Source organism: Pristiophorus japonicus, chromosome X, assembly GCF_044704955.1.
Source record: "Pristiophorus japonicus isolate sPriJap1 chromosome X, sPriJap1.hap1, whole genome shotgun sequence".
NCBI classification, from domain to species: domain Eukaryota; kingdom Metazoa; phylum Chordata; class Chondrichthyes; family Pristiophoridae; genus Pristiophorus; species Pristiophorus japonicus.
In genome coordinates, this window is record NC_092010.1 from 17258442 (window position 1) to 17271593 (window position 13152).

Sequence of the window (13152 nt, forward strand, 5' to 3'; positions counted from 1 at the left end):
GGGAGCACTACACTGTCGGAGGGGCGGTACTGAGGGAGCATCGCACTGTCAGAGGGGCAGTACTGAGGGAGCACCGCACTGTCGGAGGGGCAGTACTGAGGGAGTGCTGCACTGTCGGAGGGGCAGTACTGAGGGAGCATCGCACTGTCGGAGGGGCAGTACTGAGGGAGTGCCGCACTGTCGGAGGGGCGGTACTGAGGGAGCACTACACTGTCGGAGGGGCAGTACTGAGGGAGCGGTGCACTGTCGGAGGGGCAGTACTGAGGGTGCATCGCACTGTCAGAGGGGCAGTACTGAGGGAGAACTGCACTGTCGGAGGGGCAGTACTGAGGGAGCTCTGCACTGTCGGAGGGGCAGTACTGAGGGAGCGGTGCACTGTCGGAGGGGCAGTACTGAGGGAGCACTACACTGTCGGAGGGGCGGTACTGAGGGAGCATCGCACTGTCAGAGGGGCAGTACTGAGGGAGAACTGCACTGTCGGAGGGGCAGTACTGAGGGAGCTCTGCACTGTCGGAGGGGCAGTACTGAGGGAGAACTGCACTGTCGGAGGGGCAGTACTGAGGGAGCATCGCACTGTCAGAGGGGCAGTACTGAGGGAGAACTGCACTGTCGGAGGGGCAGTACTGAGGGAGCTCTGCACTGTCGGAGGGGCGGTACTGAGGGAGCACCGCACTGTCGGAGGGGCAGTACTGAGGGAGCACTACACTGTCGGAGAGGCGGTACTGAAGGAGCATCGCACTGTCAGAGGGGCAGTACTGAGGGAGCATCGCACTGTCAGAGGGGCAGTACTGAGGGAGAACTGCACTGTCGGAGGGGCAGTACTGAGGGAGCATCGCACTGTCAGAGGGGCAGTACTGAGGGAGCGGTGCACTGTCGGAGGGGCAGTACTGAGGGAGCACTACACTGTCGGAGGGGCAGTACTGAGGGAGCATCGCACTGTCGGAGGGGCAGTACTGAGGGAGCGCCGCACTGTCGGAGGGGCAGTACTGAGGGAGCGCCGCACTGTCGGAGGGGCAGTACTGAGGGAGCGCCGCACTGTCGGAGGGGCAGTACTGAGGGAGCGGCGCACTGTCGGAGGACCAGTACTGAGGGAGCATCGCACTGTCAGAGGGGCAGTACTGAGGGAGCGCCGCACTGTCGGAGGGGCAGTACTGAGGGAGAACTGCACTGTCGGAGGGGCAGTACTGAGGGAGCGCCGCACTGTCGGAGGAGCAGTACTGAGGGAGCATCGCACTGTCAGAGGGGCAGTACTGAGGGAGCGCCGCACTGTCGGAGGGGCAGTACTGAGGGAGCGCCGCACTGTCGGAGGGGCAGTACTGAGGGAGCGCCGCACTGTCAGAGGGGCAGTACTGAGGGAGCGCCGCACTGTCGGAGGGGCAGTACTGAGGGAGAACTGCACTGTCGGAGGGGCAGTACTGAGGGAGCATCGCACTGTCGGAGGTGCCGTCTTTCGGATGAGACGTTAAACAGATTGGAGATGAACAGAGAGATAGGGGGACAATGAGAGGAACGCGGGGAGAGACCGGTGAAAGAGGGTGACATAAAATGACAAGGAGAGGACAAAGAGAAAGACAGAGCGATGGAGACAGACAGAATGTGAGGCCAGCAGAGAGACAGATGCAGAGAGGCACGGCTGTGATCAATGCCACGGGAGATCAAACTTCTTATTGAAAAGAACATCAAAGCAGTCACGAATATGATCGGTGATATCTTCCATTCAGTGACTGAGATTCGCTCCCAGAGAATCCAGCCATTTTGGAACTCCCTTCACAATCCAGTAACGTGCATGAAATGATGGGCATTGTGGGTGTCTCTGTGTGTGAAGCTGGAAGCTTTGGTACCAGGGCTGTTTCCATTCATATATCAGCCGACAGATGTCAGTGAGCCAAGACGGCTCGAAAACCCCTTCAGAAACTGGTGGGAATAACTATCCGTGCGTCCATGGCGGAACACACTTGGGTGTGTTCTTAAAGGGGCAGCCACCGCAGAAGTGAACTCACCTCTTACACTCTCAGGCAGCAAGCACCAAAGACCCGGAGTGACGTCCTGAACTGGTTAATGTCTCCAATCAAATCGCCGGCATAGGAATGTCAGGCCGGCAACGTGATTGGTGTTCGAACGCCATTATCTCCAACACTTGTTCCCTATTATCATTGAAGCATTGAAGCACTGACCACACTTGATCAGCTCTGCTGGACGGGCCATATTACCCGCATGCCAGACACGAGACTCCCAAAGCAAGTGCTCTACTCGGAACTCCTTCATGGCAAACGAACCAAAGGTGGGCAGAGGAAACGTTACAGGGACACCCTCAAAGCCTCCCTGATAAAGTGCAACATCCCCACTGACAACTGGGAGTCCCTGGCCAAAGACCGCCCTAAGTGGAGGAAGTGCATCCGGGAGGGTGCTGAGCACCTCGAGTCTCGTCACCGAGAGCACGCAGAAATCAAGCGCAGGCAGCAGAAGGAGCGTGCAGCAAACCTGTTCCACCCTCCCTTACCCTCAACGACTATCTGTCCCACCAGTGACAGGGACTGTGGCTCTCATATTGGACTGTTCAGCCACCCAAGGACTCATTTTTAGAGTGGAAGCAAGTCTTCCTCGATTCTGAGGGAATGCCTATGATGATGATGATAATCACAGAATCATAGAACGGTTACAGCACAGAAGGAGGCCATTCGGCATGTCGAGCCCATGCCGGCTCTCTGCAAGAGCACCTCAGCTAGTCCCACTCCTCCGCCCTTTCCCCGAAGCCCTGTACATTATTCCCCTTCAGGTATGTATCCAACTCCCTTTTGAAAGCCACGATTGAGTCTGCCTCCACCAATTCTAAAAGGATAAAGGGTGTTTAAAAAAACAAGCCTGAAGGCTTTGTGTCTTAATGCAAGGAGTATCCGTAATAAGGTGGATGAATTAACTCTGCAAATAGATGTTAACAAATATGGTGTGATTGGGATTACAGAGACATGGCTCCAGGATGATCAGGGCTGAGAACTCAACATCCAGGGGTATTCAACATTCAGGAAGGATAGAATAAAAGGAAAAGGAGGTGGGGTAGCATTGCTGGTTAAAGAGGAGATTAATGCAATAGTTAGGAAGGACATGAGCTTGGATGATGTGGAATCTATATGGGTAGAGCTGCAGAAAACCAAAGGGCAAAAAACGTTAGTGGGAGTTGTGTACAGACCTCCAAACAGTAGTAGTCATGTTGGGGAGGGCATCAAACAGGAAATTAGGGGTGCATGCAATAAAGGTGCAGCAGTTATCATGGGTGACTTTAATATGCATATAGATTGGACTAACCAAACTGGAAGCAATACGGTGGAAGAGGATTTCCTGGAGTGCATAAGGGATGGTTTTCTAGACCAATATGTCGAGGAACCAACTAGGGGGGAGGCCATCTTAGACTGGGTGCTGTGTAATGAGAGAGGATTAATTAGCAATCTTGTTGTGCGAGGCCCCTTGGGAAAGAGTGACCATAATATGGTGGAATTCTACATTAGGATGGAGAATGAAACAGTTAATTCAGAGACCATGGTCCAGAACTTAAAGAAGGGTAACTTTGAAGGTATGAGGTGTGAATTGGCTAGGATAGATTGGCGAATGATACTTAAGGGGTTGACTGTGGACGGGCAATGGCAGACATTTAGAGACCGCATGGATGAACTACAACAATTGTACATCCCTGTCTGGCGTAAAAATAAAAAAAGGGAAGGTGGCTCAACCGTGTCTATCAAGGGAAATCAGGGATAGTATTAAAGGCAAGGAAGTGGCATACAAATTGGCCAGAAATAGCAGTGAACCTGGGGACTGGGAGAGATTTAGAACTCAGCAGAGGAGGACAAAGGGTTTGATTAGGGCAGGGAAAATGGAGTACGAGAGGAAGCTTGCAGGGAACATTAAGACAGACTGCAAAAGTTTCTATAGATATGTAAAGAGAAAAAGGTTAGTAAAGACAAACGTGGGTCCCCTGCAGTCAGAATCAGGGGAAGTCATAACGGGGAACAAAGAAATGGCAGACCAATTGAACAAGTACTTTGGTTCGGTATTCACTAAGGAGGACACAAACAACCTTCTGAATATAAAAGGGGTCAGAGGGTCTAGTAAGAAGGAGGAACTGAGGGAAATCCTTATTATTCGGGCAATTGTGTTGGGGAAATTGATGGGATTGAAGGCCGATAAATCCCCAGGGCCTGATGGACTGCATCCCAGAGTACTTAAGGAGGTGGCCTTGGAAATAGCGGATGCATTGACAGTCATTTTCCAATATTCCATAGACTCTGGATCAGTTCCTATGGAGTGGAGGGTAGCCAATGTAACCCCACTTTTTAAAAAAGGAGGGAGAAAGAAAACAGGGAATTATAGACCGGTCAGCCTGACATCGGTAGTGGGGTAAAATGATGGAATCAATTATTAAGGATGTCATAGCAGCGCATTTGGAAAGAGGTGACATAATAGGTCCAAGTCAGCATGGATTTGTGAAAGGGAAATCATGCTTGACAAATCTTCTGGAATTTTTTAAGGATGTTTCAGTAGAGTGGACAAGGGAGAATCAGTTGATGTGGTGTATTTGAACTTTCAGAAGGCTTTCGACAAGGTCCCACACAAGAGATTAATGTGCAAAGTTAAAGCACATGGGATTGGGGGTAGTGTGCTGACGTGGATTGAGAACTGGTTGGCAGACAGGAAGCAAAGAGTCGGAGTAAATGGGTACTTTTCAGAATGGCAGGCAGTGACTAGTGGGGTACCGCAGGGTTCTGTGCTGGGGCCCCAGCTGTTTACATTGTACATTAATGATTTAGACGAGGGGATTAAATGTAGTATCTCCAAATTTGCGGATGACACTAAGTTGGGTGGCAGTGTGAGCTGCGAGGAGGATGCTATGAGGCTGCAGAGTGACTTGGATAGATTAGGTGAGTGGGCAAATGCATGGCAGATGAAGTATAATGTGGATAAATGTGAGGTTATCCACTTTGGTGGTAAAAACAGAGAGACAGACTATTATCTGAATGGTGACAGATTAGGAAAAGGGAAGGTGCAACGAGACCTGGGTGTCATGGTACATCAGTCATTGAAGGTTGGCATGCAGGTACAGCAGACGGTTAAGAAAGCAAATGGCATGTTGGCCTTCATACCGAGGGGATTTGATGTCAGGGGCAGGGAGGTATTACTACAGTTGTACAGGGCCTTGGTGAGGCCACACCTGGAGTATTGTGTACAGTTTTGGTCTCCTAACTTGAGGATGGACATTCTTGCTATTGAGGGAGTGCAGCGAAGGTTCACCAGACTGATTCCCGGGATAGCGGAACTGACATATCAAGAAAGACTGGATCAACTGGGCTTGTATTCACTGGACTTCAGAAGAATGAGAGGGGATCTCATAGAAACGTTTAAAATTCTGACGGGATTGGACAGGTTAGATGCAGGAAGAATGTTCCCGATGTTGGGGAAGTCCAGAACCAGGGGTCACAGTCTAAGGATAAGGGGTAAGCCATTTAGGACCGAGATGAGGAGAAACTTCTTCACCCAGAGAGTGGTGAACCTGTGGAATTCTCTACCACAGAAAGTTGTTGAGGCCAATTCACTAAATATATTCAAAAAGGAGTTAGATGAAGTCCTTACTACTAGGGGGATCAAGGGGTATGGTGAGAAAGCAGGAATGGGGTACTGAAGTTGCATGTTCAGCCATGAACTCATTGAATGGTGGTGCGGGCTCGAAGGGCCGAATGGCCTACTCCTGCACCTATTTTCTATGTCTAACCCTCTCAGGCCGTGCTTTCCAGATCCTGACCACTCGTAAAAAAAAGTTGCCCCTCATGTGGCCTTTGGTTCTTCTGCCAATCGCCTTAAATCTGTGCCCTCTGGTTCTCCTCCCTTCCACCAATGGGAACAGCTTCTCTCTCTCTGTCTACTCGGTCCGGAACCCTCGCTGAACCCTTCACTCTGCTCAGTCGACACCGAACCTGAACAAGTTGGAATTTCTGCTGCAGAGCCTGCGATCGTGCAACCCATTTCGACATTGCGAACAGGAAGTCTGTGGGACGGAGGTGTGATTCAGTGTCTGCCTTATTTTCCTGGCGCCAGGTTGCACATTAAACAGCAGCAAAAGCAGGCAGCACTTCGAATGCTGACTGAACCCATTTTTCCACTGGCAGTGCGGCTTTTTGCTGCACAGAGCACGGTGTATGTGTACGCCCTCCGCCCTGGTGTTGTTCTACCTGTCACTGCGCTGTCTGCCTTCTTGCGGTCGATACTGAACCAGTACGGTTGGGGTTTTTTTTTTTCTGACCTTTTTTTTTCACGCACTGAACACTCGGCTTTCTGGTGCAACAACACAGACTCTGATCTGACTACATGCACAAGGATGCCTGGATCTCTGTGAACTGTGCTGCTACAGCTCCTGCTCAGGCCAGATTGTGAGACGTAGCACTGCACTGCGGTGACAGATCAGACCGAAGCAGCGAGCTGCTTGAAGGTAAGACAATTTTCCGTGGCTTCGCTTGCCCTCTGCGCTGCGATCAATCGCCAAATGACACCGTTCAGCGCCCCCCCCCCCCCCCCCCCCACCGCCAGAACAACTTGTGAAGACAAGCAAAAGTTTCATTTTCATTGAAAGGCTGCGCCCAGAGAATCTTCATTGAAGGGTTATTCGTGAAGGGAGCTACAGCGAGATCTCCTACCCAAGATTGAATTGCAGTTAGTGGAACGATCCAGCCTGGCTGCATTTCTCCTTGTTTCGTGGTCTTCCCAGTCGCTGATCTGTCTGAGCGCTGGTGTCCCAGATATTTCAGGGGAGTGGGGCTGGGAGAGGGGTCTGGTTTGTATCTGCAGTTCCGTCTCTTTGGGCAATGGTCTCCTTTGACTGGGGTGGTTGTCTTGGGGCAGCTGGACAGTCCCGTGTGGGCTGTCTGAGGTTTGGTCTGCTTGCAATTTCTGAAATAACCCCCTCCGCACCAATACCCCGAGCCTTTAAAATACAAATCCTTGTTTTATGATGTGTCAAGAATTAATTCCAAAAGGGCTGGAAATGAGAGTTACCGATAAAAGAAAAAAACGAGTTGTGTGGCTGGAAAGTGGTGCAGACACAATGAATTACTTGCGCGCGAATGCACACTGAGATTCATGTGCTAGAATTCAATTTCCCAACCCCTTTCTTCCCCTTATTCTGCCCCATCTTTTGTAGCTGGCCACCCTTCAGTGCATACTGGTACATGCACCTGAAGTGCCGTAACCTGCAGGGCTACGGACCCAGAGCTGGACAGCGGGATGAGGCTGGGTAGCTCTTTGTCGGCTGGCACAGATGAGAGGGGCCAAATGGCCTCCTTCCGTGCTGTGCGAGTTCTCGTCGCCGAGAGCACGCGGAAACCAAGCGCAGGCAGCGGAAGGAGCGTGCAGCAAACCAGACTCCCCACCCACCCTTTCCTTCAACCACAGTCTGCCCCACCTGTGACAGAGACTGTAATTCCCGTATTGGACTGTTCAGTCACCAGAGAACTCACTTTTAGAGTGGAAGCGAGTCTTCCTCGACTCCGAGGGACTGCCGATGATGATGATGATGAAACATCTGTGACACCCTACTCTTAAAGGCATGGATTCACAGCAGCGGACTATTCCACCACAGGGGGCGTTGCAGCTCACCCTGATCCTATTCCCATCCATGACTCATCATCATCAAAGGCAGTCCCTCAGAATCGAAGAAGACTTGCTTCCACTCTTAACATGAGTCCTCAGGTGACTGAACAGTCCATTACGAGAACCACAGTCCCTGTCACAGGTGGGACAGATAGTCGTTGAGGGAAGGGGTGGGTGGGACAGGTTTGCCGCACTCTCCTTCCGCTGCCTGTGTTTGATTTCTGAATGCCCCCGGTGACGAGACTCGAGGTGCTCAGCGCCCTCCCGGATGCTCTTCCTCCACTTAGGGCGTTCTTTGGCCAGGGACTCCCAGGTGTTAGTGGGGATGTTGCACTTTATCAGGGAGGCTTTGAGGGTGTCCTTGTAACGTTTCCTCTGCACACCTTTGGCTCGCTTACCGTGAAGGAGATCCGAGTAGAGCGCTTGCTTTGGGAGTCTCGTGTCTGGCATGCGGACAATGTGGCCTGCCCAGCGGAGCTGATCGAGTGTGGTCAGTGCTGGGTAGTGATTTCCCCCCCTTGCATCGGCCCCTCTCCCTCCCTGCACCTCCCTAATCCAGGCACGCTGAGGACCAATTCTCGTGCCCCGACCATCGTCTTGACTGAGATCAGCCAGCTCAGGCCAGACCGGGGATCAAACCTGGGAGTTTCCAGGTGTTATGGCTCAGGACCATACACACCGAGCTATCGTAGGCGCTCAGGAGGTTTAACTTGTTCCACGACCAGTTGGGAGCTCAGAATGAACGACAGGTGATGGATGGCAACGGGGCCTCCGACTGGGCCCAAGAGGATGATCGTGTCGGGGTTTTTACATTTGCCATTGCCCAAAGTGTTGAGTAACCAATCACCTTCCAGGAGATGCTACGCAGAGAGTGGGGAAGAAAGAGTCATCACCAGCCATCACTCAAATGTGGAGCTGACAGTTGACAACAACAAAAACTTGCATTTATCTAGCATCTTTAATGTAGTAAAACGTCCCAAGGCGCTTCACAGCAGTGTTATAAGACAAAACAGATACATTTGACCACCGAGCCACATAAGGAGAAATTAGGTTAGGGCTTGATCAAAGAGGTCGGTTTTAAGAAGCTCCTTAAAGGAAGAGAGAGGGGTGGAGAGGTTTAGGGAGGGAGTTCCAGAGCTTGGGGCCCAGGCAACAGAAGGCACGGCCATCAATGGTTGAGCGATTATAATCAGGGATGCTCAAGAGGGTAGAATTAGAGGAGCGCAGACATCACGGGGGGTTGTGGGGCTGGAGGAGGTAACAGAGATAGGGAGGGTTGTGGGGCTGGAGGGGGTTACAGAGATAGGGAGGGGTGTAGGGGCTGGAGGAGGTTACAGAGATAGGGAGGGGTGTAGGGGCTGGAGGAGGTTACAGAGATAGGGAGGGTTGTGGGGTTGGAGGGGGTTACAGAGATAGGGAGGGGTGTAGGGGCTGGAGGAGGTTACAGAGATAGGGATGGGTGTAGGGACTGGAGGAGGTTACAGAGATAGGGAGGGGTGTAGGGGCTGGAGGAGGTTATAGAGATAGGGAGGGGTGTAGGTGCTGGAGGGGGTTACAGAGATAGGGAGGAGTGTAGGGGCTGGAGGAGGTTACAGAGATAGGGAGGGGTGTAGGGCTGGAGGAGGTTACCGAGATAGGGAGGGGTGTAGGGGCTGGAGGAGGTTACGGAGATAGGGAGGGGTGTAGGGGCTGGAGGAGGTTTCGGAGATAGGGAGGGGTGTAGGGCTGGAGGAGGTTACAGAGATAGGGAGGGGTGTAGGGCTGGAGGAGGTTACAGAGATAGGGAGGGGTGTAGGGGCTGGAGGAGGTTACGGAGATAGGGAGGGGTGTAGGGGCTGGAGGTGGTTACGGAGATAGGGAGGGGTGTAGGGCTGGAGGAGGTTACAGAGATAGGGAGGGGTGTAGGGGCTGGAGGAGGTTACAGAGATAGGGAGGGTTGTGGGGTTGGAGGGGGTTACAGAGATCGGGAGGGGTGTAGGGGCTGGAGGAGGTTACAGAGATAGGGAGCGGTGTAGGTGCTGGAGGGGGTTACAGAGATAGGGAGGGGTGTAGTGGCTGGAGGAGGTTACAGAGATAGGGTGGGTGTAGGGCTGGAGGAGGTTACGGAGATAGGGAGGGGTGTAGGGCTGGAGGAGGTTACAGAGATAGGGAGGGGTGTAGGGGCTGGAGGAGGTTACAGAGATAGGGAGGGGTGTAGGGGCTGGAGGAGGTTACAGAGATAGGGAGGGGTGTAGGGCTGGAGGAGGTTACAGAGATAGGGAGGGGTGTAGGGGCTGGAGGAGGTTACGGAGATAGGGAGGGGTGTAGGGGCTGGAGGAGGTTACGGAGATAGGGAGGGGTGTAGGGCTGGAGGAGGTTACAGAGATAGGGAGGAGTTTAGGGGCTTGAGGAGGTTACAGAGATAGGGAGGGTTGTGGGGTTGGAGGGGGTTACAGAGATAGGGAGGGGTGTAGGGGCTGGAGGAGGTTACAGAGATAGAGAGGGGTGTAGGGCTGGAGGAGGTTACAGAGATAGGGAGGGGTGTAGGGGCTGGAGGAGGTCACAGAGATAGGGAGGGGGCGAGGCTGCTGTTCTTTCCTCTAGAAAAGAGAAAGATTGAGGGGTGACCTAATAGAGGTCTTTAAAATTATAAAAGGGTTTGATCGGGTAGACATAGCAAAGATGTTTCCACTTGTGGGGGCGGCCGGAACTAGAAGCCATATAAATCAGATAGTTACTAGTATATCGAACAGGGAATTCAGGAGAAACCTCTTTACCCAGAGAGTGGTGAGAATGTGGAACTCGCTGCCACAGGGAGGGGTTGAGGCGAATAGTATTGATGCATTTAAGGGGAGTCTAGACAAGTATATGAGGGAGGGGGCATAGAGGGTTACACTGATAGGGTGGGAAGAGGCTCATGTGGAACTGGCACAGACTTGTTGGGCCGAATGGCCTGTTTCTGTGCTGTGCATTCTGTGTAATGTCATCATCATCATAGGCAGTCCCTCGAAACAAGGATGACTCGCTTCCACAGCAAAAAGGGATGAGTTCACAGGTGTTTCAATGAAGGACCTAATATTCCGGGTCCCGAACTACATCCTGAAGGGTGGAAGATGCCTGTGGGTGGATTTTTTTAACGTGGGGTGACCGTTGCACACCAGCCACCACACGGGCTTGACAGAGCTTGGCCTTGGTCCAGTGGCAAGGGTTAACCAGGACGACTGGAGACCTGCTCTGCTGCACGGACCTAGTGCACACACACATCGCAGTGTGGGCAGGTCCGTGCTGCCCCTGGGCCCTCGGCTCTTCTGGGCCCCGATCACATCCCTCTATTAAACTCTTGCCGCTCCTTCGCCCCGACCTTGCCGCTCCTGCTGTACCTGCAACATGGGACTGGCTGCTTTCTTGGTCACAGTTGATGGATGAGCTGGGAACCTGGATAAAAAAGGGAGTATTTTGTAATCAGGCTGTGAGATGTAAACTGTGACCTATTCCACATTGTTGGTTGGAGGTTGTAGATGCTGGTCGTTGATTAACCCCAGTTCGGAACAGCTGATTTTCATTTGCCAATGCCTAGAAGGATATCATCGCTGACGCAGTCCATTGTCAGGCATGGAGTCGGGTGGCGATGTTTTTTGCGACCAAACACAGCGGCCTTATCACAGTGGCAGAATCAGAGGCCCAGGTCTTTGTGGGTCGATGATCTTGCCACCTGGGCATTGGATTCAGTAGTGGGGGAATCATCATAGGCAGTCCCTCGGAATCGAGGAAGACTTGCTTCCACTCTTAAAATGAGTCCTTAAGTGGCTGAACAGTCCAATACGAGAACCACAGTCTCTGTCACAGGTGGGACAGATAGTCGTTAAGGGAAGAGGTGGGTGGGACTAGTTTGCCGCACGCTCCTTCCGCTGCCTGCGCTTGGTTTCTGCACGCTCTCGGCGACGAGACTCGAGGTGCTCAGCGCCCTCCCGGATGCACTTCCTCCACCTTAGGGCGGTCTTTGGCCAGGGACTCCCAGGTGTCAGTGGGGGTGTTGCACTTTATCAGGGAGGCTTTGAGGATGTCCCTTGTAACGTTTCCTCTGCCCACCTTTGGCTCGTTTGCCAAACAGGGGCCTCGGCTCACGGACCTGTCCCACAATCCCACCGAAACAGGATAAGAGTGACTTCTGGTAAATGAAGGGGGGGGGGAGGGGAGACATGTTGTGGATACATTCGGTGAGGAGGGAGCGGAGGAAGAGGACTGCAGAGAGAGAAAAATACATTTGTGACTAACTGACAGGCCGGCCTGGCATCAGCAAGTGTTTCAGCCACAAATCAAAAAAAGCTTGCCTCCCGATTACTGCATAAAACCCGTGGCACTGCAGCAGAGATTAGAGTCTGACTGCTGATTGTACACATTTCGCCTGAACTCTCTCTCTCTCTCTCTTCGCCTGTGTAGGTGCTCTGTACTGAAGCCAGCCCCTGTGAGATAGCACCCAGCAGAAATGGATGGAAAGCTGTGGACCACACTGAGCCCCGACGAGTTTGCTCAACTGCACAAGTACATCGAGTGTAAGTAGGACAAGTGCTTGCAACTGCGTGTGGCGGGTGTCACTGAGCCCCCCCACCCTCCCCCCTGGGCCACGCTACCAGTAGCCACAGCTTCCTCGCTGGGATTTTGCTGCTGTTCCTCCTGAGACTGGGGCCTAAATCAAATATTGCGCGTTCAAGGCCTGAATTCCTGCGGTGCGCATTGGTTGGGCGAGGAGAAGGCCGGGGAGGGTGGGGGGGGGAATGAAAGCTCACCCACCCCCACCTCCGACACCCCCTCCTCCCCCCACTGCCAGCACGTCTCAGAAAATCACAGTCTTCCGGCCTGTACTGCCTGCAGGTAAGGTCCCTCATCATCAGTGGGGACCGGGAGGAATTGCCCCCCCTAAAGGCCACCATTTCACCGCATTGAAGGCGCCGTTCCCTCAGCTCTGCTCGGCTCCGTTGGTAAGTGCGCTCCCCAGGTTGGCCTCAGGCTGTGCTGGGTTCGCTGGTCTTCGCCGAGGTGGCGATAAGGGTGATACAATTGCACATTGTCCCACGGCTCGAGAGGAGAAAGTGAGCCGGGGTTCCCACTCCTGATCACCAGCCAGTGACGCTTGTTGGAATGTGTGTGCCTGTGTGTGTGTGGGCATTGAGCGAGCACAGGATCAGTCTCTGCTTTGATGTCCTGCAAATGACTGCCTTCATCTGAAAACCAACTGAGCAGAAACTCCAGACCTTACAAGCACTAAACTGTGCGTGACTGTTCCACAGATGTTGTTGCCATGGTACCAGCAGGACTGGAGCAATCATCGCCACAGAGTATTTAATTGCGCTGTGTCTATAGAATCCCTTTCAACTTCAATCCCATTTCCATCCCAGCCATTCATTCAGCCCCTTATTAAAAGGACAAACCCAAATTGCATTTCTGCTGGAAGTCTGCTTCACATCTCCACTAATCTATCTGGCTAAAAGTTCCATTAATCTCCAGCTTTCTTGGTGGAATTATAACTTTGCACTAACAGCC

General features: G+C 52.6%; 1 protein-coding gene across 1 annotated transcript in view; it reads left to right on the top strand.

The window, feature by feature from the left end:
- The first annotated feature begins 6389 nt into the window (after nucleotides 1–6389).
- Nucleotides 6390–13152, top strand: part of LOC139240807 (diacylglycerol kinase beta-like) — a 219137-nt gene continuing 212374 nt past the window's right edge. Inside the window, exons 1-2 of the mRNA XM_070869285.1 lie at nucleotides 6390–6475; nucleotides 12052–12164. Coding sequence (XP_070725386.1) covers nucleotides 12098–12164 — 67 coding nt within the window. The 5' untranslated portion in view covers nucleotides 6390–6475; nucleotides 12052–12097. The remainder of the gene's footprint in view (nucleotides 6476–12051; nucleotides 12165–13152) is intronic.